The sequence below is a fragment of the Nyctereutes procyonoides genome, unplaced genomic scaffold, assembly GCF_905146905.1.
Source record: "Nyctereutes procyonoides isolate TBG_1078 unplaced genomic scaffold, NYPRO_anot_genome, whole genome shotgun sequence".
NCBI classification, from domain to species: domain Eukaryota; kingdom Metazoa; phylum Chordata; class Mammalia; order Carnivora; family Canidae; genus Nyctereutes; species Nyctereutes procyonoides.
The window spans coordinates 28,554,232-28,578,715 of NW_026575043.1; the positions used below are offsets into that span (position 1 = coordinate 28,554,232).

The window sequence follows — 24,484 nt, forward strand, 5'->3', positions numbered from 1 at the left end:
TGTCACGTAGGGATAATAGTAACATCTGTTCTACCTACTGCAAAGGATTGTGCCAATAATAGAATGAAATGTTAGATGGGGAATTGTTTCAAAAGCATGCAGTGCTTTCTGCAGATAAAAGGTCATATTATCCAAGCATAGCATTCTTGCTTTTGCAGAAGTAGAGATAAGTGAGAAGAATATTTGCTTTTGGATTTTATAATTGGAGTAATTTACTCAAGTTATCAATACCATTTTATATTGTATATTGCTCATAAGTCATGTGATTTTGGAGACTGAGGCTGAGAAGTCAAACGGGCTTATCTTTGTATCTTGACTCTCACCTGTCATGTACCAGTTGCAGGACATTGGACTAGTTCTGTGGGTGCTCTGAACCTCAGTTCCCCCACAGCAAACTCAATAAGTCATTGTGAGATTTATGTGAGCTTAGGCTCCTCTCTGAGGAACATGGATTAACCATGTGATGAATAGTAGTAATGATAGTATAACTACTACTATGATCTCATCTTGTCGTCGTTGATTAATTTTTTGCACTTTGGTTAAGAAGCTTAGAAACCATAGAGTCTTTACGCCCAGGAGCTTGATTGTCTGGTTTTTTAAATTTACATTGTTTTTGTTTTCGAAAATTTTATTTATTTGTTCATGAGAGACACAGGGAGAGAGACAGAGACACAGGCAGAGGGAGGGAGAAGCAGGCTCCCTGCGGGGACCCTGATGTGGGACTCAATCCTGGGACCCCAGCATCATGCCCTGACCTGAAGGCAGATGCTCAACTGTTGACCCACCCAGGTGTCCCTTAAATTTGCATTGTTAAACAAAGAGTTTTAGTATATATGTCATCTCCCTTCAGGCTGACTCAAAGTGTCTTAATATATTAAAGCCCTAATGCAAACTAAGGTGTTTGGAAATGTAATTGGACTAAGTTCATCAAAATAGACAATGTGCTCCTTAAGACCTGTGGGACACTGGAACAAGGCTAAATTTGGCTTGAATTTTCCAGAAGCATCACCAGAGGAAATAATGAATGACCCAAGTTATAATTTTCAGCCAAGAGGAAATATACACAATTTGGGGGTGGGCGGTTGATAGAGAAACATGTTATTTTCCTGCTGCTGAATTCAAACAAATGTAAGGTCATTTAAAATGTAAGGCAGTTTATCCCAGAGGTTAAATCCGAGAAGTACCTGAAGAACAGGACATTTTCCTAAAATGATTTCTTCGATGACCAACTTTAAAATCAAGCCATTGAGGTAGTTGATTGAAAAGGCAGCATGTAAGCATACAGTGATGACTGGGTTTTCAAGACCTAGACAAAACATCGTGGCACCCGATCATGCCCCATAGGCAGGGTCACCCTGGGGGCCAAGGAACTTGGACGTTCATGGTGTGATCAAGTTGACCTTGTTGGAAGTGAGTGAATTCTCAGTGATCTCAATTGTTTGAGTGTTTCGAAAGGTAAACGGTTGCTTCACAATGTTGAATCGTAGTTGGGCGTGTAAAGGGACGTCAGATGTTTTCTTCCTAATTGTTGGTCTGTTTTGCAGTTTAGAGATCTAAACTTCGCAGAGTTAGTTCACCGTAGACCAGGCCACGCGGTTCTTTCATTCCGCAAGGTAACACGGATGGTCTTGGTTATTCGCCTGGAAAGCCCTTGACTGCACTTCTGTGAAATCCCATATTTCTACTTCCACGATATGAAAGACATGTTCAGAGGATGAGAGTTTGATCTGGGCTCTTTTGGCGACTGTTCTATTTTAAGTTAGGCTCAGTAGTGTGAAGTAGCCATGAAACGTATCCCTGGAGCACTGAGCGATGTGAACGGTTGAGGGGAAGGGTCTCACCTTGACTTATTGGAAGCTGGTGAACACGTGCAACGAACGGTGATTTCCTTTTCCTTTAATTAGTACAAGTCTGCTCCATCTGCTAACATCTAAGCAGTGATGCCAAGAGCTGCTAGTTAGCTTGAATGAACACAGAGTATTAGTTAACAGGGAGAAGGCTTCCGTGATATGTGAGCACACGGCCTTCATGGGTTAACCATCTTCTCCTTGCCCCAGCCATTGTTTTTCTTTTTTTTTTTAAGCATTTTATTTTTTTAATTTTATTTATTTATGATAGAGAGAGAGAGAGAGAGAGAGAGAGAGAGGCAGAGACACAGGCAGAGGGAGAAGCAGGCTCCATGCACCGGGAGCCTGACGTGGGATTCGATCCCGGGTCTCCAGGATCGCGCCCTGGGCCAAAGGCTGGCACTAAACCGCTGCACCACCCAGGGATCCCGCCATTGTTTTTCCTTAGCGCTATAATATCTCAATTTCACTTGGATACTCCTCTGTTCTAGAACCATAGGGTTCGCGTGAGAAGGGAAATGGCCACTGGAAATTATTTGCAATGCATGTAAAAGGCAAAAGATGAGTAGGTCGCCTCCGAACTATGCATGTGTAGACCAGCGATTCCCATGTTTTGTATCAAACGCTGATTTTAGGTTCGAATGTGGCAAATCATGTTGATATTTTCAGGACCGTTTTTGCTACAAGATCGGGAGAGCCACAGCAGAGTTGGTTGATGTGATGATACAGTTTGAAACTGGTTGAAAACGGATTTTCAGTTTTGAGGAACTATCTAAATTGGTCAGTAGCTTTGCAGGATTAAATTTTATCTTTCAGATACTGGCATCTCCCTACAGAGCTCATGCAGGAAAGCCGTCAGACAAGAAATAGGATCCCCTCTTTGGGCAGAATTGCAACAGTTGGGGCAGTGAGACCACAACTCTGAGAGTTTCTCTTGCTTGCAGGTGGTCCCCCGAATATTTCCCAGCAGAGGGATGCAGTTGCCCTGTTGCAGGGACTCCTGACATTAGCAACTCTTAAGGGGCCTTGCGATGACTTTATCTGGGTAAACCAATCATGGGGGTTTGGACTTCTGAGGTTTCACCTGCGACTATACTGGAGGCCGGGGTGGCTTTGAAACTGCATTTACTGCTCCTCCTGAGACATGAGCCTGGAACTGAGCACTGCGAGCTAACGAGACTGTGAGTCTTGTTTTGGCTTTTGTAGTCAGAAGGATGATTGCATGAGTTTCATACGATGTTTTAAAACGACTTTTGGCTGATTTTTCCACTCTCAGTAACAATTTAATAGCTTTGACTACTTTTTTTTTTTTTTTTTTTTTTTGCTTTGACTACTACTTTTTGAAGTGCCCGGAAGTCTTTGTCAAATGGAGGGACCAGATAGTAATTCTCATGCTTCTGGGCCTGGCCCGCTTGGCCACATTGGCTATGGCCTGGTGTGTGTTCGGGGGTGGGAGGTGGTAGGGAGTGAAAGAGAGGCTGTCACTGGAGAGAAAATTCTAGGTCCCTGAAGATGGCCTGAAATCGGAGAAGAGGCCTCATTCTTTCCTTAATATGCAAAAGCTGCCTGAGAGCCAGTGACTCAAAGTCCAGGACAATGGAGGATTTCTGAGACAAGGGTTCTCCTCTATTAACACAGCAATAAGGTACAGCTTTAGCATCCAGTAACCCGTGCAATACATAGCAGAGAACCCCTGGGAACTTAGTAATATTTTAAAGTACGTGTGTGTTACTTATTTTTTTTTTGTCTGATCCATCACCTGCCAATTATACCTCTTCTGCTCCTTCCCTGTGTTCCTGAGGCTTTAGAAGATGCTGAAGCACCGTCACAGCCTCCCAGGAGCTGTGAGACCCACCTGCAATGTCACTGCCCTGCTCCCTCCTTGTTCTTTAGCCCAGGGGTGGGGTGGGGGCTCCCTTTGGGTCTCTGGACAGCTCAAGCTCATTCCAACCTCTGCCCCTTGGTATGTCTTCTTTCTTCAACTTAGAATGTTCTTCTCTTCGGTCTTCGCGTGGTTGGATCCTGCTGTCATGTCATCCCAGCTCTTTGAAATAAGGCTAGTGCCATGCAGACAGTGCTCACCTGCTGCAGGGTGACCACGATGTGCAATAGCCTTTTGCTTAATGTTGAGAAAACTAAGGCTCTGTTTACTAAGAGGGAGCACTGCTGGCCTCCTTGTTAGAGAGGCAGGTGTACACTTTCCTACACTTCCCTAGAAGTGCTGATTTTTCCCTAAGATTATGTAGGAAGACAATTTCTCTTGAACATTCTGTGTCTGTTCAGGAACTCTGCAGTAGTAAATGGGGAAGTGGACTTTCTAGTTCCTTTTCTAAAATCTGAGAGTTTGGAAGACCCATGGCTGGAAATCCTGGCATTAAATTATCTGGAGGATATTATACCACCTAATGAAGTTTTTAAAGAAGGAAAGGATTATGATGTTGGTTTCGGCACTTATAAATTAAGGCACATTAAGTTCTTAGGGTGTTAGAAAAATAATCTATATCCAGCTATGTGCTGGAGCCAACTCTTAACTGGCTCATATAGGAACTTGCTTGTTAAATTTTCAGGAATTTTGCAAGCGGGTTCACTTTACATTAGTAGCTTGAAATTGGCTATGGTGGGAGTATTTATACCAGAGAAATTGGCAAATGCTACAAACCAGGGCTTTTTTTTTTTCCTCTTTTTTTTTTCCCCCTCTTGGAGAGCCAGTTTACCAGCACACCATTATATATAGCCAATATTTCAGAGGCTGACAACTTGATGATGACAAATCAATCGGGCTAGCTCAAAATAACCAAGTTCCTTTTATGGTGTTTGTGTTTTGAAAGCCACAAATTCGGAGTGTAGGAAGAAAACATTTTTTAAGAGATTGTTTATACACAGAAGCAACAGGATCAAAAAATCAAGATCTTTGTATTTGCTTCTTACAGCCCCCAGGTCGGGCTGCCGCATTCATGCAGCATGTTGTTAAAATATGTACTCGGAGAGGAGATAGCCACCTTCTGGAACTTGTGATAGCAGCTTTCCCCAGCTCCCACACTGATAACACAGCTCACAGGTCTCACGTGCGGCATCATATTTCAGTTACACTGAGTGTCTTTGACTGTTTCTTCAGGGAAGGAAAAAGATTCACAGGGTTAGGACGTGGAGGCTCCGACTGATTATAGTCCACAGGGTTGGAGGAAGTAGGGACTATTGGGAGTTGACCTAATGTTTCAAGCTTTCCATGAGAAAGGGCTTAAAGGGAAATTGCATGAAGAGGCAGGGCCTTAAATATTAATGCCAAGGACATCTTCAGAGTTGTGCCACCCAGGGGCATGAGATGGATGATCTGTGATGTTTCAGAGGCCAACATGTTATTGGACGATGCTTGTGCGAAGGGATAAATGCTAAGAGGTAGGTCCTGTATTGCTTGGTTTGCTTTAAGGTGCACACACACATAGATGAACACCTGCAGTGTGCTTCTAAAGAGACTTGAGACTGAATGTCCTCCATCTCATAAGACATGTGAGAAGCAAGAGCATCCTGAAGCCCCCTTCCCCACTGACCTCGTGGTAAGCATTTGGAAAATCTGGACAATTCGAAAAGATTGCATTGGACCTCGTTGTTTCACCTTTGCCAGCATCTTTGTGAAACAAGTTAATAGTGTCACTTATGAGAAATGAGAAAGGGGTTTTCTTCTCTCATCCTTGGACTGAGCGAATTATTTCCTTTTTGGAAGAGGGCTTTACTTCTAAGCTGGTGGCATTTCTGGGGCTTAGATTTTGAATGGAGCACTATTAATATTTCCCAAAGGATAAGACACCATCTGTAGTTAAACAAGTTGGGATTCTGACGTCAGTAACATCCAGACTTTATTACATCAGAAAATACGAACCTATGGATGACCTTGCTCTTTGATGCAAAGAAAACAGTTTTTAGTAAAGAGCATATTTATACTATTTGATTAAAATTAAGTTCCTAAAGATCAAATAAGTCCTGATGTTAGGAAACATGCTCCTAAAATGATAGATCTCAGGAGTCACTTGGGAGGTGCTACTGCCATGCTTGAGGTCAGAGACGGTAAAGAGAATTAAGAAAGGAGATTTCATGAGGATCATAGATGGGGACTGAGTTTTGCATCTTGTGTTGAAGACTCGAGAAACAGCTCTTTGCCTCAGGAGAAACAGAGTTTTGGCAAGCTGAAATTAAACAAACAAAGAGCTTAAGAGCCTGTCAGACTACAGTAAAAGTCTCACATTTAAAATAGTCTATTCTGACATTCCTAATGACTGGCTGTGTCCCTATTAAGTGAAAATTCCTACCATTAGTATTTACACCCAGGCTATACGAACGAGAATCTATTGAAAAGAAGAATTTGAATACACCAATCATAGCCAGTCAGCATTAAATATATCATTATTTAAATGAGAATTCAATTAAATGGGAATATTTTTTTATTTCTCCTTATAGCATGCTTCTTATAAACTACCTTTAAAATGATTTTCCAATATAAAAACACATGCCCATTCTAGAAATTTTTATACACAGAGAAAAGTAGAAAAAAATGCAATTTTATTTATTTATTTATTTATTTATTTATTTATTTATTTATTTATTTATTATGAGAGCGAGCAAGCGTGTGTGCAAGCAGGGCCCAGGGCAGAAGGAGAGGCAGAGAGGGAGACTCTCAAGCAGACTCCCCGCTGAGCATGGAGCCCAACCCAGGGCTCCATCTCACGACCCTTAGATCCTGACCTGAGCTGAAACCAAGACTCGGACCCTTAAGGGACTGAGCCACCCAGAAGCTCCTGTAGTTTTGTCACCAAAGGCAACCAGTGCCAACATTTTGTTAATTTCCTTCTAATTGTTTCAGGTTGTGATCGTACACCCTCCTCCTCCCTACGTGTTACTGCTACCGCGATCAGTACTGTTACTGCCTTCTTCACCCACCACTTCCTGGGAGTGACATTATATTTGCCCTGGTCTTCACGTATAGTTCTGTTCAGCTGCTCATCCCCCCCGCCTCGTCTTATCAAGCAATAACTGACACGTGTCACTGTGTGAGCTTAAGGCGTACTGCCTGGCGGTGCAATGTGCATTTATTGTGATACGTGGACCACAGTAGGTTTCAGTTACCAACCATCCTCTCACAAAGATTAAAAAAAAAAAAAAGAAAAAAATTCCCCTTCCCGGCTCTCTGTGTGTCATGGAGATGTGTTAGCTACAGTCATCGCGTCCGTCATCCCGGCGCTTACTTACCTTCTAACTGCCAGTCTGTGCATTTGACAGCTTCTTTCTTTCTTTTTTTTAAAAATATTTTATTTATTTATTCATTCATGAGAGACACAGAGAGAGAGGCAAAGACACAGGCAGAGGGAGAAGCAGGGTCCCAGTGAGGAGCCTGACGCGGGACTTGATCCCAGAACCCTGGGGTCACCGCCTGGGCCGAAGGCAGACACTCAACCCCTGAGCCCCCTGGGGATCCCGACAGCCTTCTTTCAACTCCTTCTCCAGTCCCCCACTTCTGGTTACCACACATCTTGTCTCTGTTCCATGAGGTCGGTGTGTGTTGTTTTAATATTAGATTCCACATCTAAATGAGATCGTACACTGTTTTTCTCTCTCTGACTTATTTCACTCCACATAATGCCTTCAGAGTTCATCCAGGTTGTCACCAATGGTAGGAATTCCTCTTTTATGGTGGAATTATATTCCATTGTGTGTGTGTGTGTGTGCGTGTGTGCGCGCGCACATGTGTGTACCACATGTTCTGTGTTCATTCATCCATCAGTGGACACTTAGGCTGTTTCCATGTCCCAGCTGTTGTAGATAATGCTGCTGTGAACACGGGAGTGCAGATATCTTCTCAAGTTAGTGTTTTTGTTTCTTTTGGTTTTATTCCCAGAAGTGGAATTTCTGGATCAGATGGTAGATGTATTTTTAAGTTTTTGGAAACCTCCCTACTGCCTTGCACTGTGGCTGCACCAGTTTACATTCCCACCAGGAATGGTGCACGAGGGTTCCCTCCTGTCCACATCCTCACTAACATTCGTCACCTCTTGGCCTTTTCGATGACGGCCATCCTAAGAGACATGAAGTGGTAGCTCCTGGTTTTCTTTCATTCTACGTTTTCTTATTACCTAAATTTTTCTTTTGTCTCTGAATTCTCTTATAAAATATTCCCTTATTCTAAAAACAATTCTACATTCTGCTTTTTCACTTAAAAAATAGTCTAAGAATTCCCCCCATGCCGTTAACATTCTTCATAAACAATTTTAATTGCATCGTAACAGTCCATTTTAAGTGTATTTTTCATAATGGTAAATGTTCAATCGTTTTTATTTTTTGCGTATGCCTTTTTGTTATTAAATACCAAAACCAGTTTATTTTTTTAATTTTAATTTTTATTTATTTATGATAGTTACAGAGAGAGAGAGAGAGAGATGCAGAGACATAGGCAGAGGGAGAAGCAGGCTCCATGCACCGGGAGCCTGATGTGGGATTCGATCCTGGGTCTCCAGGATTGCGCCCCGGGCCAAAGGCAGGCTCCAAACCGCTGCGCCACCCAGGGATCCCCAAAACCAGTTTAGACATGATGTGGGATGGCTCTAGTCCAGTTGGACTGAGGTCTAGAAGGAAAGGCACCCAGAAATGGGGAGAACTAACGTGTTAGTCACTATTCATTACTCAGTCATTTCTCTGAGAACCACTCGTGAAGAAAATGGGGACAAGGACCAGCTCACAGTCAGATCTTTTTCAAATTAAGCCTCTTTATATAAAATCCCAAATGCGCTGCCTTCTCTCCGTGTTGTTAAGGTTCTAACTTTCGTCTTATCTCCAACAGCCCTCTGATTGTGCTCCTCTTGGTTTCTCTTTAATTTTTGTTTCCATAGGAAGTCATTTGGAACTTCTTATCCCCGAGAATCAAATTATCACCATCTTTAAATTCTGCAAAACTTTCCTGCTAACCACTGAACCCCAGTTACATAATTCGTAAATATCTTTCCCACTGACTGCATGTTTAATCCAGGTCTAAATCATGTTGTGTTTAAAAACATCCTGTTCAATAGTTTTATCCGCCCGGTTACCTCACTTTAAGCTGCTTGGAGAAATAGACTTTCTCTGAAAATGTGTAAGGTATGGATAAAGAACTATTTCTACTAGTTGTTTCAAACAGCTAATAATAAGGAACCCTGTTCTTAACATGTTTTACCAAAATATTATTCTAGAACTCCCGCACCATAACTTGCGTTATAGTAGCCACTTGGCATGGAGAAGAGAAGAAACTAAAAATGATCCCCACCCGCATGGAGCGTAAAGTTTAGTGGCAGAGGCATATAAAAAATAGGTAAACAAATCGTTTTTTTACCATGCGTGTGTATTGTACGATACATCCTGACGTTCTTTTGTAATGTGTAAAGATAGTGATAACAGTGTTTATTCCATACAATTTTCTTGTATCTTTTTCACATCTATTTCTTTTTTAAAAAAATTTAATTCTTTTTTACATATTTTTTAAATTGGAGTTCAATTTGCCAACATATAGCATGACACCCAGTGCTCATCCCATCAAGTGCCGCTAAACTAAGCTGCAAACTTTGGTTTAAAGTGCTTCTCCAAAAAAAATAAAAATAAAAAAATAATAAAGTGCTTGTCCATTGGTTTTCTCACCATCTTTGTGATTAAAACACATTCTAAAACAAAATGGAACGGTGTGAGTGTGCTTGTTTCTGGTTGGTCACGTGTGCATTAAATTCTCACGCTTTGAAGGAGAATTTCTCAATGTCTTTCGGACTGCCATGGGATTAGTTTGTTCTCTGGTCCTTCACAAAATGATTGGATTCCTAACAAGAAAATGCATTGTAATGTGCCAGAGCGCTGTACGGCTCTGCTAAACTTCACAGACTGTGCTAACACTTGTCAGATGTGCCAATAAATCTTCCCTCTCTTCCCCTAGGTCCAAGGATCTCATAAAGGAAGCTATCCTTGACAATGACTTCATGAAGAACCTGGAGCTGTCGCAGATCCAGGAGATTGTGGATTGTATGTACCCGGTGGAGTACGGCAAAGACAGTTGCATCATCAAAGAAGGCGATGTGGGGTCACTGGTGTACGTCATGGAAGGTATGGTTTGTAACTCTAATCCTCTGACACTCAGATGCTGCCTTTCATCTTATCAGCCTGCACACAGATGGTGATGTATTATATGGTACGGTTCCACTTCTCTGTCTTTTGTTCTTGAGAAGCAGTTTGAATAGAGGTGGAACACGCTTTAGACACAGTGGCTGAGTAGTCATATGAAGCGTTCGTGTTTAGAATACGAATCTGAGAATCTAGTATTCTTTTAGACATGGAGAAAGAATGAGAGGGTGAAAGAGAGAAATGCTGTTGATTACAGCGGACGTGTCTGCATGCCATCAGGTCATTGAGCAAGCTCGCGAAGCTTCCAGAGAAGCTCAAGACTTGCGGAAAGTATTTTTGGCCAGATAATCCAAGTGTCGGCTCTACCTTTAATTTTTAGTGTATGACTAGGTCTCTTGCTCTCATGCTTCTATAAAAAGAACGTTTTCGGTGATTTATATGTGCATGAAAGAAGAAATCAGACTGGTCGGGTGACATGTTAGCTATCTAATTAGTAAGAGTGATGGACTGTTTCCTAAATCTTGTGCAAATTAAGATAGAAATGGCTTTGAAAAACAACTGAGGCAGGCACCACCCAAACAGATCGTACACCTAGGAAGATTTTCATATCGTATATCTCTAACTTGTAATTTCTAATACCATGTCTTCCTTCTGGGAGAAAACAAAAGCCTGAAGTGATGACCGGATCAGCCTAAGACAGAGTGAGTTCAGAAGTGCTCAGAACTCAGAAGTGCTCTGATCTGTAAGATCAGAGAGTTGCCGTATAGACGTTACAGTCAGTTTATAGGTGGTGATCAACGTCTTACCCTAAGCATTCATGGCAGTGTCCCAGAACTGTCAAGTTGATAGGTCATTAAGAGGGGTGTATTTGGGCAAATGACTTAACTTCTCTGGGTTTTGCCTAATTTGTCAACAATTCTGTTGATTGCCACTACTTCCTGGTAGTGTTTCTCAACTGGTGAGGATTCTATCCCTCCACAGGACATTTGACAATACCTGGTAACATTTTTGGCTGTCACGGGTGGAGTGGAGGAGGTGGGGAGAGCTACTGCTATCTCGTGTGTAAAGACCAGGAAGGCTGCTTTGCCGGGCTGTTGCCCACAACAAAGAGTCATTAGATTAGTGCCGATGTTGCAAAATCCTGCTTTCTCCCGTCTTTGTAAGATTGTTCTGAAGTTAATATGAAATAATTGGAGATCAGGTTTAATGTAAAGTATAAAACATTGTAAAATAACAATATGTATTACTGTTTCTATCAAATACTTGGCAGGACGTAAGAAATGTGCTTCCTGCATATGTCATTCACCTTTTAATTTTTCTTTGTGATCGTTTTTGACACGTATGAGGTGGTCAACTTCTAAGTCATAATTTTGATCATTTTTTTTCTCCATAAGTTTTCAGCGTTTGTGTCGGTGTCATGAAGTTTTTCTCCAAAAGGAAATAAATGTTCAGCGAGGCTCTCTTCTGAATAAAAGCAAGACACAATAGACAAAAACACAAACAGTATTCACTTGGCAGACAATTGCAGGGGAAGAAGATGAAATTATAGGGCAAGAGTATATGTGGGTAGTAAGCAGAAAGGATGAGAAAAATGCAGGGAATATACAGAGACCAAGTATAAACTATAAATACAGAGAGAAATGTCAGGAAGTGTTAATTTAAAAACCAAGTTTCAAGCATTTCTTAGTTTTTAGTTTTTCAGTGGTTTTGTCATTGATTTTTCAGATAATTTATTGTCAGGCACGTTTTTAAGAACATCCCTATTTTATAAAGGAAAGTCCACCTTACTTCCACTATTTGCAGATGCTAATTATTGAAAACCCACTCAAGAAATGGATGTTTCCAGAACCTGTTTGTTGTTTTCCTTTATTTTGAATATCTCTTACGAAAATAGATATCCATGCAACCTTGAAAATTTTTTCTAAGAAACAAAAAAATTCTCTTAATCCATACTACCTTAGCTTCTAAGACTAACTGCTAGTTTACTAGCTATGTCAGAAGAAGCTTGGAAATCCTAGTGTATATTTACTGAGTGCTTAGAACAAGGTACAACACACTGAGCATGCTTTTTATAAAAATTCTTGCCGTGTATAAAATGTATTTACCTTCAAAACAATCCCATGAGGTAAGGGGTAATATTTATTATTCTTCTTTATAGATGAGGAGACAGAGGCCTGATGAGGTTAAGTAATTTGCCTAGATCTCCCAACTAGTTTATAGTAGAATTAGGATTGAACCCAAGTCAGGGTTCTCCCAAGAAATGGAGCCGATAGATAGATGGATAGATAAATGGATAGATAGAGAGATAGACGATTGATAGATATTGATGGATAGATACTTATTTTAAGGAATTGGCTCATGTGATTGTGGCACTGGCAAATCCAAAAATCTACATGGTGAGGTCAGCAGGCTAGAGATCCAGGGAAGAGTTGATGTTGCCGTTCAAATCTGAAGGTCGACTGTTGGCAGAAATCCTCTTTTTCTGGGGAGGTCTGCCTTTTTTTTTTTTTTTTCAATTGAGGCCTTCAAACAATTGCACGAGGCCCACCAACATTCTGAAGGTAATCCACAGCTCAAAGTCTCCTGAATTAGATATTCATTTCTACAGAATTCCTTCACGCAAGTATCTAGGATAATGTTGGACCAATAATATCTGGATATCGTGGCCTAGGAAGTTGACACATAAAATTAACCATCCCAGGTCCACTTCTTTTTTTAAAAAAAAAATTTATTTATGATAGTCACAGAGAGAGAGAGAGAATGAGAGAGAGAGGCAGAGACACAGGCAGAGGGACAAGCAGGCTCCATGCACCGGGAGCCTGACGTGGGATTCGATCCCGAGTCTCCAGGATCGCGCCCTGGGCCAAAGGCAGGCGCCAAACCGCTGCACCACCCAGGGATCCCCCCAGGTCCACTTCTTATCAACTGGGGCACCTGTGCGCATCTCCTTAAACCGTGCTTAATTTCCAAGAAAGGTGGCAGCAAGTTCGTAGCTCTACCTAACATGATGTGACGATTCTGAGTAGGGCTGAAAACCCAGTAACACTTTCCCCTAAAGAGGGTACAGAGTCCTGGGGTACTATTTACTCTTTCCCTTAATATTCCGTAATTGAGATGCTATGTTGTAAAGCTAATACTTAAACACTGTGATGTAAAGTCTCTATATCTCGTGTTACATGAATAAGGGGGAATGAGAGAAGAAAATGAAGCGTTTTGTGCACATACATGCCCTTACACGCACACGCCTACACACAAACATATTTATGACAAAGTAAAGAAGAAATACCCATGACAGGCTTCCCGACATAAAGGTAAACATACTAATCACCCCCCCCCCCTTGCTTCAAGCCAATTCTGATGAATTTTATTTATCCGGCTTTTCCTGCTGTATGGACTAAACAGCAAGTCCTCTTAATTATCTTTTGTAAAACAGGATTTTAAATAGTGTATCAATATTCGGAGTCACAGATTTTGCAGTAATGCTGTTGATTGCCTTCAGCTAAACTCACGAACGTGATATAATCTTATAAACTGATGCCGATCTGTCCCCAAGCTGTGATTCTAACCAGTTCAGTGTAACTTTGGCCGATCTTGTGCTAATACCCTTGTGTCAAAATAATTTCAAATTAAAAACAAAAGGTCATTTAAATTTTTATAAGTTTTAATTGAAGAAATGTTTCATTGTTTAATTAGCTTTTTATCAACATTTTTAATCTTCTCAAAATTTAGATAGCAATGTTCTTGATAGAGATTGATTCTTTTTCATCTGTGAGCATTAATATTTATAAAGAGCATTCCATAGCAACAACGGATGAGTAGGTTATGGAGGATCATTCACAAACTTGCTTATTATCCAGACATTCAGGAAAATACCCAGGGAATTTACGTGGAAAATCAGTCCGGTTTTCTCTGTCTCTCTTTACTCAAATGAAGTTTCTTCATATAATGCTGTTTAACATGTGCCTCAAGTAGCTTTTATTTTAGCTGGGCAGTGTCCCAAGTATGATTGCAAACCTAAATGCCAGAATTTTCTCATCGTTTTAGCAAAAGAGAATAGTCATATGGTAAGACTTCACTAATTAGGATGACTGGGGAAAAAAATCATCTGGGGATAGTGTAAATATATTATCATATATTTTCAAGCAAAATGAGTTGTGTGACTTTCAGATACTTAAAATTGCTGGCTAGTAGAAGTTTCAATGTTAAGTTTGAGTCAGAATTGTTTGGTATTAGTTTTTTAAAGCAGTAGCGTAAGTAGGTTACGTTGCTAAGGCTCTGTTTATATTTTAATTATGTTTTCAAATATATAAATGACTCTTATGAAATACTTGAATACAGTGTATTTTCTTAAATGGACACTAGCCTTAATCATGATGTAATATTTATTACTATCCTTATACTCTTACCCTCCTTTTGGTTATCATAGAGACATTTTAGTCTGTTGTGTTCCAAAATAATACATATTCTGATTCAGTGACTTTCAATGGTGATGTGAATAAAGCATCTTCTCTGTGAATCTAATTGAATATTTTTATATTGAAAAATGTCGAATTTGTATCCATCAAAGTGGTGGGTTTGTATCTTTTCTGTGATGTTTCATTGTGGAAGCAAATAGATTACATTTTATTTCCTAAAAAAAATAAAAAATAAAAAATAAAGGAATATCATCTATTTAGCGTTCTATGAGCATTGGCTATTTTAAGTTAAACTTTTCAATGAAATTATCCTTTTTTTATGAGGTGCTTGTTAACGATAATAGCTTTTATTACGTACTTATAAATGCCAGGTAGTGTTTAATCCTTTCATAAGTATTACATTTCAATCTTCATAGCAACCTTGAGGAGTAGATATTCTGTTCTCTGCATGTTAATAGATGGAGACCCTGATGGATAGACAAGGTGGGTAACTTGGCCAGGATCATCCCACCGGGATGTTGAGGTGTGAACCTGGGCTATGTGCTCCAGAGTTCCCACACATAAATGGGGCAATGTTAACTTTCAAAGTGCAGATTAGAAGTCCTTGTGGTACATAATTATTAGGTATTATGATCCCAGTTTTAGGAGCCCAGTAAAGATGTGCAGCATTCAACCATAGGCTAAAAAAATGATCTGATTATTTTCAAGGAAAATAGAGAACTTGAATGACCATAGTGCAAAGAGAGAATAATTCAGATGTTTCTTTTTTTTTAAGGATTTTATTTATTTATTCATGAGAGAGAGAGAGAGAGAGAGAGAGAGAGAGAGAGAGAGAGGCAGAGTCACAGGAAGAGGGAGGAGAAGCAGGCCCCATGCAGAGAGCCTGATGTGGGACTCGATCCTGGGACTCCTGGGATCATGCCCTGAGCCAAAGGCAGATTCTCAACCGCTGAGCCACCCAGGTGTCCCCAGGTGTTTCTATAAATACCTCTTATGTCTCTCTGCATCCTTTGAACACTGAAGAGCTTATTGACCTCTCCATCCATCTTCAGTGGTTTATTCCTCTCCTGTTACCCATAACTCCTTCCTTATTGAAAGCAATCATGATTTGGCTTAATCTTGGCCCATCTCTCTGTCCTTATGGTTGGGACTCAACTCTGCTGTACACCTGGAGGGACCTATGTTTTCTGTCTATACTGAATAGCACTGATTTTGTTTTTGGCACAGCCCACCCCCCATTTTTTTTAAGAAGCTCATCATGCACAACTCTTTGAATATGGCCTTTGTACACGGATGCTAAGTGATACTTGACTATACCTATGAACACTCAGGGACTCACTTTACTATTGTTACTGCACAGAGATTGTACCTTTTCCTTCTGAAGACAAAGTTCTTGGGTTGTCTGCTCGGCAGCTTCCTTCCCCACTCTGTGCGTCGATCCCAGGTCTGCCCGGTAGACTGATGTCCAACACTATTCATTCATCAGTGTGGACGGGAATCATCCTGCTGGCCACCGTTGGGAAGTAAACTTGTTTGACTTGGTACTTTCAGCTCTGCTCACCTCTCCCCCTGAAACATTTTTACTGACTTTATATAATTAAATGATGTATGAAAGCTGACATTCAGAGAGGGATTTTATATAAAATTGAACATTAATGATGAGCCTCGCCGTGTCATTTGGCATTCAAAACACTACCTGCACTCGTGAGTGTGAGGGAATTTAATGCATTTTCATATGAATGAGCTCTCTTGGTAATTTTAATATGAGAAACAGACCATTTTATTCTCCAAAATCTAGGTGTTGCCTTTTGGCCTTATGAATTTTTCATGTTAATCTGAAAGCTATCTTTAGAACAGTGAAATACCGATGTGCTTAAAGTTGTTTTGCAGCTCTTTCATTGGGCCAAGCTTATAATATTAATGTGGAAGAGCAAACCTATGACTGCTTATCTAAAAATGAAACAGACATCTGTTTAGAAGAAGTGGTCATAAACCAAGTGGATCTGGAAGCATTAAATGCAAATATTAAACTGTATCTTAGTATGGAGTCAATGGCGAAGACAAGGGTCTGAGGTATTTCGATGCCATGGGGATATCACATTGATTTTGGGGTGCCGAGCTTCAAAAAAGCCTTTGATAGACTTGACCCAGTCCAGGAAGTATAATTATATATATCCCACCCACACATAGATGGAAATTTTAGGAAGAAAGCATACTTTTTAGATACTGAAAATGCTGTCACTTGAAAAGGGAATTATTCCTCGTGAATCTACGTGACCTAAGGAGAAATGCAAACTATAGGGAAGACTTTGGAATCAACATGCTGCTGAATAATATGCTCCAGGAGTGAAATGAACAGCCTGATGTGATGGCAAGAACCCCATCTCAGGAGTCATTCCAGCAGTGACTGCAGAGCATCTGCTTGGAGAGAGTTTGTGGGGGTGAAGGAGGGATTCCCCGTGGCTGACTCATATGCCGTGCATCTCCTATCCTTTCCCTAAACTCCGACATTCCCTGTCTGTGGGGCTGTGAGCGCGTCTCCTTCAAGCTCGCCTATGAGAACCCAGCCCTCCAAAGGCTTCCTCTCAAGAACTCCCCTGTACATGCAGTGTTAAATGCTTTTGTACCATGTTATGTAACTCGAATCATCTTGCACATATTTTTTCCTGTTGCTTAATTTTTTGGTTCAATTTTATGTTGCGCTGCATAACCCAATTTATTTATCCCTTCTGCTAATGATTATATTTAGACTGTTTCCAGGTTTTTTTTGCTCTAAATTGCTAATGAGCCTGAGCAGCTTTTCCTGTGTTCAAGGGCCCTCTGTGTTTCTTCAGTGAAGTGTCTGTTGTCGTCTTTTCCCCATTTTTTTCTGTTGGTTGGTTGACTTTACATAGTTTAATCCCTGTCAGTTAGGTGCCTGGCAAATATCTTTCTCAATCCGTAGCTTTAATTTTTACTCATCTGTGACTCTTTTGATGAACAGAAGTTACTAATTCTAGTGTAGGCAAATACATCAGTCTTCTTCTTGATGTATGTTTGCATCTTGGTAAGAAATTCCAGAGGGCAGTATTCTTCATGCCCATGCTTATGTGTATGTGTGTGTCCGTGAAGGCAGGTGCTTGACTTAGGTGCATGAGGAATTATCTATCAAGGGTTATATCCACATTTGTGATCTAAATGAGAGTTGTCCTTTTTAAAACAGGAACCCGGAAAGGCAATACATTTTCGTGTCTATGTTCCTTTTTCCCTAATGTATTTTAAGAATTCTTTATAAATGTCCTTAGAGGATAGTCTATATATTTTTGAATACCCTTGGAGAGAACAGTGTCTTTTTTTCTGTGAGGGTGCATTTGGTATTTGGAAATAATCACGAGTCATTTAGTGATAGATTTGATGAGTAGGGATAGATGATTAAGCCAAGCCATACCTTTTTCCTTTGGTGCTAATATAGATAAAGATGTGTGTGTGTTATCGTAAAGTAATGGCATTTGCTGTACAAGTCAAGAAAAATTAGCAAGATGTTTTCAGGATATCATTTTTGGAAAAATTGACATACTTTGAAGGATAATGTTCTTACTACTCATTAGGCTGCTTACTTCTTTGGGTGATTTTGTAAAAATAGCTTAATCACACTGTGGTTCTACCAATGTAGCTTGCTCCATTTTTATTTCCAAATTTTTAATGGTAGAATTGAATTTATTACATCGAGGAGGGCAATAGTGTGGCTTTTCTTTTCTTTCTTTTTTTTTTTTTAGTGTGGCTTTTCTTACTTTTGAAGACTCTCAAAAGATAAAATCCTCGAAAATTAACACACCTGCTTTTTTTTTTTTTCTTTTTGATACAGAAAAAGTAGGAGAGCCATCAGGGTTTTTGTTGTTGTTGTTGTTGTCGTTGTTGTTTGTGTTTGTTTTTTTTTTTTTTTTTCAAAAAATCAATCTAAAATTGGTAAAGGAGTTCATGTTAAAATAGCTACAGGTATCTTTCTTACTATTACTTCATACCAGTTTTGGGTTTTATTTCTACGCTCATTCATTTTGCTAAACTTTCCACCCCTCCATTCTACGATTTTGAGAGAATGCCAAATTTGAAAGTTTAAAGATGCATTTTCAGTGAACGTTCAAAATGAGTACAGTGTCGCTGAAAAAAAATGAAAAGAAAATCTGGATTAGTACCGTTTTGGCAACCGTGTGATCACACATTGATTTCCTGCTAATGAAGTAAAACCGACTTTGGGCATCAGGACACGGGACGGGTGACCGGTTTGCATGCTAAATGTTACACAGGCTTCTGAAATTGTCGTGGGTTCAATTTCAGAGCACAGAGATGTATTTCTTCAGATTTTTAACAAGATTTCAAATGATTTTTGGTGGGGGGGGTGGACAGGCTAATGCTTTTAATATCCATTCCTCTAATGAGAAGCCCCCGAATGGTTAGCAGTTGTGTTGGCAGGTTCCGGAAGGGCTGGGCAGAGAGGAGCTGCTTTCCAGCACCCAGAAGCTGCGTGGTGTGGCTGCCATGGCAACAGCCCACCCCACCCCCGGGACAAAGGCCTTGCAACTGGTCTCTGAATCCTCCTTGGAATTCTTCCCTGACTCCACACTGGGGAAAGGCAGCCTGTAATAGCACATACCTTATCTGGGTTTAACTGCTGTAGCTTTGGAAGGTTGACGCCTGAGTCTGATCTTTTTAGTTAGGCCCATCTGTAAACTCCTTTCTGATGAAAATGAAAACATTTTTGTGCTTTAACTTCTTAAGGTGCGCACGGAGATATAAAATTACGATGGGTGATTTAAGAGGCTATTAAAATTAATTCCCCCAAATTCACGCTTTATGCGTATTCAAAATACCAAGAAATTATTGGTGACTGTATTTATATTAATGATTTATTTAGTACCATTTCTTCTTCCTGCCTTGTTTGCCCAAATTTACCAAAGCTGATTGTCTTCTGGGTCCGATGAAACCACTTGATAGTGATTCAAAAAAATAAATGGAAGTAGGTGATTTTAAAACAAGAGACAATATTTACTTTCTGTTGACTGTGTGCTGCTGTCTTGTGTGACTTAAAAAGAGCACCGAAGTGACTTTGATGCTTTTTAGTCTCAAAGCCAATTAATTGACTGTTCTTTTATCAATAGCAAAGCTATACTGGAAAAATCATCTGGTGAAGGTGGCTCAGTGTTAGGAAAGGTAGTTTTCCATTTCACTAATATGCAATGGTGTATTTACAGAGTAAAGCTAACACTTTTCACACAATTATAATTAACGCCAACGTGTTTAAAATTTTCCTTCAAAAATCGTTCAGACTTCTTTAAAATGTCACTGATTTCCCACTGACAAAAAAGAAGGGAGTGAGCATTCGTTTCCATTAGAGTTTAATTAATAGCCTATTGTGATAACTTTTACTGAAAGCCATTTACATACTCATCCAACTTCTTTTTTTCATGTATATGACTAGAAAAATATAATTCAATGCTACACTTTATATTTGACTTGTGTTTACAGAGCATCATTTTACATTACTCTTATTATATTGTATCGCATATTGTTTTAGAATATTTAAGACCTTCAGCAATATTCTTAACATTGATTTATGCTGTCCCCAGCGTTCCACTCAATGATAGGAGCACATGCCCTTAAATTAAAGTCATTTTTTAAAGATTTGTAATAATTTGCTCCAACATTTCCAGTGCAGACATTTTTATTGACTCAGCCTGTTGGAAATATTCATGCACATAGATTTATACTTTGTGTGCATATGTGTGTATATGAATTTACATGAAATTAGTTCCTTCCAGAGTTCACATTATATTTTAGGAGATGATGGGGGTGGTTGATATAATATATGGGATGCTATCCATGGTTAAATTCAAATTTATAAGAAAAGTAGAGGATTAACAACAATAGTCCTAGGTATTGATGATAAGGCTCTCAAGTGAATTAAAAATTAGTCTGCAAAGGAAAAATACTTAGTTTAGGTGTTTTTTAGAACAATTTTCATGCCAGCTTCTTAAAAGACAATTAAGGTATCTTCTATGGAAAGTCTTGGCATTATATTTAATCCTATGAATTTAAGTCTTTATTTCTTATAGTCTAGAGGTCAGATCCACATGAAATAGGAAGAATGTTTCAGCAGATTTTTCTTTGTGTTGAGAATTAGGTTGCATATATACATAGCAGGCCTTGCTAAACTACCATGCTTTCCTCCCCCTCCATATGGTGTGTTTCTACAAAAGTAGAAGAGGTGTTAAGAGATAAAGCAGACTGTGGATTTGACTGAGCGTCGTCCATGAATACATGAAATTCTTTGTGAATCCCTCGACAATTGCGAACAGCAAGGAAAGTATTTAATGAAGTTCTTTTGGCGGTACGGTTTCTTTATTATGATTCACTTACCAGTTCATTTGATTATTTATTCATCTCTGCTGTTAATTTGTACAAATGCTTTCTCAGATCTGACTGTGTGTCAGTAGACACTGGGGATATAATAGTGAACAAGATAGACACAGTCCCATATCGTCCAGACCCTCAGCCTGATGACATAGTAGGGAAAAAACACAAGAAATATTCACAGAAATAAGCCCAATAGTTCTGGAGCTATGAGTAAATCAAGACCACAGGGTGATGTAAGAGAGAATCACAAGGTAGGTGTGGCAGTGATCGGGATATGGGGCAGGGAGGGCTTTCCTTAGCAGGTATCATTTGAGCTGAGACCTGAGTGACGGGAAGGAGCCACACACACAAAAGTGTGGATGGAGGTTCCAGATGGGGACAGCTGCAAGTAGAAAGGTGCTAAGGTGGGGAAGGATTGGCCTGGTCAAGAGAACGAAGGCCATGACATGACTTGACATTGGCAAGGTCACTTGTAGGATGCTGGGGGTGGTTTAATTTTATTTCAAGAGATTTAGGGAGCATTGGAGTTTAGGTTGAGATGGGACATGATGTGATTTAAGTTTTAGGAGTAGAAAAGTAGATGCCACGGATGATCGAGGGTGGAAAACATGTCCCGTGGAGTGGGGATAGGGTACACAGGGATTCCGGTTGGGAGGTTGTACATAGCAGTGATCTAAGCGGGATGTAATGCTGGCTCGGGCTGGGATGACAGCATGGGAAGGGTGGCACGGCAGGCGTATTTTGGCAGCTCGTAGATGTGCTACGGGGGTGAACGAAAGAGAAATTGGGAAGGACTTGTAGGTTTTGATTTAAACAGCTGGGCGAGGTTCCTGGGTGGCCCAGTCAGTGAAGCGTCTGCCTTTGGCCCAGGTCATGATCTCAGGGCCCCAGGATCGAGCCCTGGGTCGGGCTCCCTGCTCAGCGAGGGGTCTGTTTCTCCCTCTGCCTCTGTTGCTCCCCCCGCTTGTGCTCTCTCTCTTATACACACCCTCTCTGTCAAATAAATACATAAAATCTTTTTTTTAAAAAAAGGACAGTTGGGCAAAGAGTGGTGCCATTTTCTGAGACAGGAAAAAGTGTGTGGAGTTCGTGGTGAGGAAGCGAAATCGGGTGTCTGTCCCGGCGATGTGAAGGTCAGATGCCACTGGGGATGCCACGTGGGTGACACCTGTCTGACAGCCCAGGTAAGAGGTCTGAGTGGAGGTGGAAGTGTCCTGTTAGTGAAACAAAGCAGAGAGAGGAGATGGATGAACGTTCTCTTGTGCTGCGTTCTCTTGTGTTGCTTTACCTGCAGCAGATCAAATGGGCGAATTTTGGTATCTTAACAGAGTTCATACTCAGAGATATTAATAGTATCTTAAAATTCTTTAATGAGAAATCTTTGTAATAAACTGAAAATTCCTTCCAACGTAATCACACTAACGTTTCGAAGGCGGAGTCCTCGAAGTCTGGTCCAGGGAAACTTGTAGGGGCTCTTTGAGGTCAAACGTATCTCTATCAGAATACGAGCAGGTCATTTGTCCTCTGTCTCACTCTCTCATGAGTGTGCCTTAGAGTTTTCTAGAAGTGACATGATGTGTAATACAGCTGCAGGGAGGGGGCTGAAGCAGAGGATGAAGCTGTCTTCTCTGGGGCCAGACATCAATTCGATTTCCAAAGAAGTATTAAAAACGTGGCATGCCTGTTACTAAAATGTTTGTTTTTAACATATTATTTTCATAAAAATCTTTTTGACATGTAATACTTTTATTATTTTCAAGTGAATACATGTGTTAAAAAATTTCTTTGTTGAGGTCTAGTGGAATAAACGTCAATAGATCTAACCCAGAGAAGCAAAATCTCTGAAGTTTTCAGTAATTTTTGTTAGTGTTAAGCGGTTCTGAAACATGACCTGAAGACAAATATGACCAACTGCATGCTTGTTCTGGCAAAGACGCTGGATTATTTTGTTTAAAATATCAGATATTGAGGGGCTCCTGGGTGGCTCAGTCCGTTAAGCGTCAGCTCAGACCGTGACCTCGGGGTCCTGGGATCAAACCCCATGTCGGGCTCCCTGCTCAGCGAGGAGTCTGCTTCTCCCTCTCCCTCTGTCCCTCCACCTCCCACTCATAGTCACTTGCCCTCTCTCACATACTCTCTGTCTCTCAAATAAATAAATAAAATTCTTTAAAAAAATCAGATATTAACTCCACAACCCCAAATATCACATACATAGGATCCTGTTACAAAACAAGTGTCTTTTTATTTATGTTTTTGTTTATTGTACTATGATTGACGTATAACATAATATTAGTTTTAGGTATACAACACAAGGATTTGATCTTGGACATATTGCAAAATGATCAACGCAATAAGTCTAATTAACATCCACTGCCATGCACGGTTATAATTTTTTTTTGTTGTGTGTGATAAAAGTTAAAATAAACTTTTAAGATTTATTGTCTTAACAACTTTCGGTTATGGAATCCAGCCTTATTAACTGCAGTTACCATGCTGTACATTTCATTTGCAGGACTTGCTTGTTTTATAACTGGAAGGTTGGGTAACAAATGGCTTTTACATAAAGTCTTGGTGAGTCTTGGTAAGGTAGAAACAAAAATTTCTGTGAAGACAGACATTTAAATCTAGAGCAAATAACCAATACTGATCAACAATGGGCAACTCAGTTGCATTGCAGCGCCTATTATTCCATTAATCACATCCCATTTCACAGTTTGAAAGGCATCCTTGATGCATTTTGTGGGTTCTGTTTGCACACTTTCTGATGGTCAAGATTTGGGAAGATAATTGGGTTTCCCCAGTGATTATCCTGAATTCGTGGAGTAGGATACTGAATATTTTTTTCCTGTAATTGGACTTTAATTATAGTTCTAAAAGAATAAAGGAATCAAATATGCTTTGAATCCAATCAGCATTTTTGGAGAAGAAAACGGTTTTATGGTGTGTTTATTTCTCACCTAAAAGAATTCTAGAAAATGTAGCCTTTTCTATTTGGAAGGTTCAGTGCAATTACTCATGCAAGGGCATAAATGTTTTCAAATGAAATGAGAGAGTACATTATTTTACGTGTGGTCCCGGTGTAGTCCACTCAATGCAAGTGTAAACCGAAATTGTCAGTTACTGATTGGATGTCTTTTTAAATTCTTTTTGCTAAGTAAATGTGTAACATCTCTACATATTTCTTTGCTGATGCATTTTGCAAAGCGTTTTGTTTTTGTTTGTTTGTTTTTTTTTTTTTTTTTGCTAGTGCATTTCCTTGTTTTTGATTATCTTCCCACCATGCTATTGAGCATCTTCTTGGGATGAGTTTAAAAAAAAAAAACAAAAACAAAAAAACAAAAACCACTTGCTTCTTTCACTTATTTTTCTTGGAAAGTCAAGTTTCTGTTTTCTTCTCCCAAAGGCAGCTCTTATGAGATAAGTCACATTAGAAGATAAAAGGCTTACTCCAACTGTGAACACATATGACATTATGTTGTGATGAGAACTTAATTTTAGAATGTGTTTTTTATGCGAGTAATCGTTGAGTATTTTCTCCCAACAGTACATTCTGTTTCATGGTCTCACACAGTGTAGACTTTTTTTTGACATAACTAGACTGCTGAACTGGGCTTCTGTCTTTTGTTTCTGTGTGCTTTATGTGAGGAGCTTTAGCCATTTAGTTGAGTTGTCTTGTGGACGGATGGCCACTGGACTAAGAGCCATTAA

The 24,484-nt window shown here is 39.9% G+C and overlaps 1 protein-coding gene across 4 annotated transcripts in view; it reads left to right on the forward strand.

Annotated features, from left to right (window-relative positions):
- PRKG1 (protein kinase cGMP-dependent 1) overlaps positions 1-24,484 on the forward strand; it is a 1,197,536-nt gene that overhangs the window by 147,918 nt on the left and 1,025,134 nt on the right. For all 4 annotated transcript variants that reach the window (XM_055322712.1, XM_055322713.1, XM_055322711.1 and 1 more), the window contains exon 2: positions 9,787-9,953. In XM_055322712.1, coding sequence (XP_055178687.1) covers positions 9,787-9,953 — 167 coding nt within the window. The remainder of the gene's footprint in view (positions 1-9,786; positions 9,954-24,484) is intronic.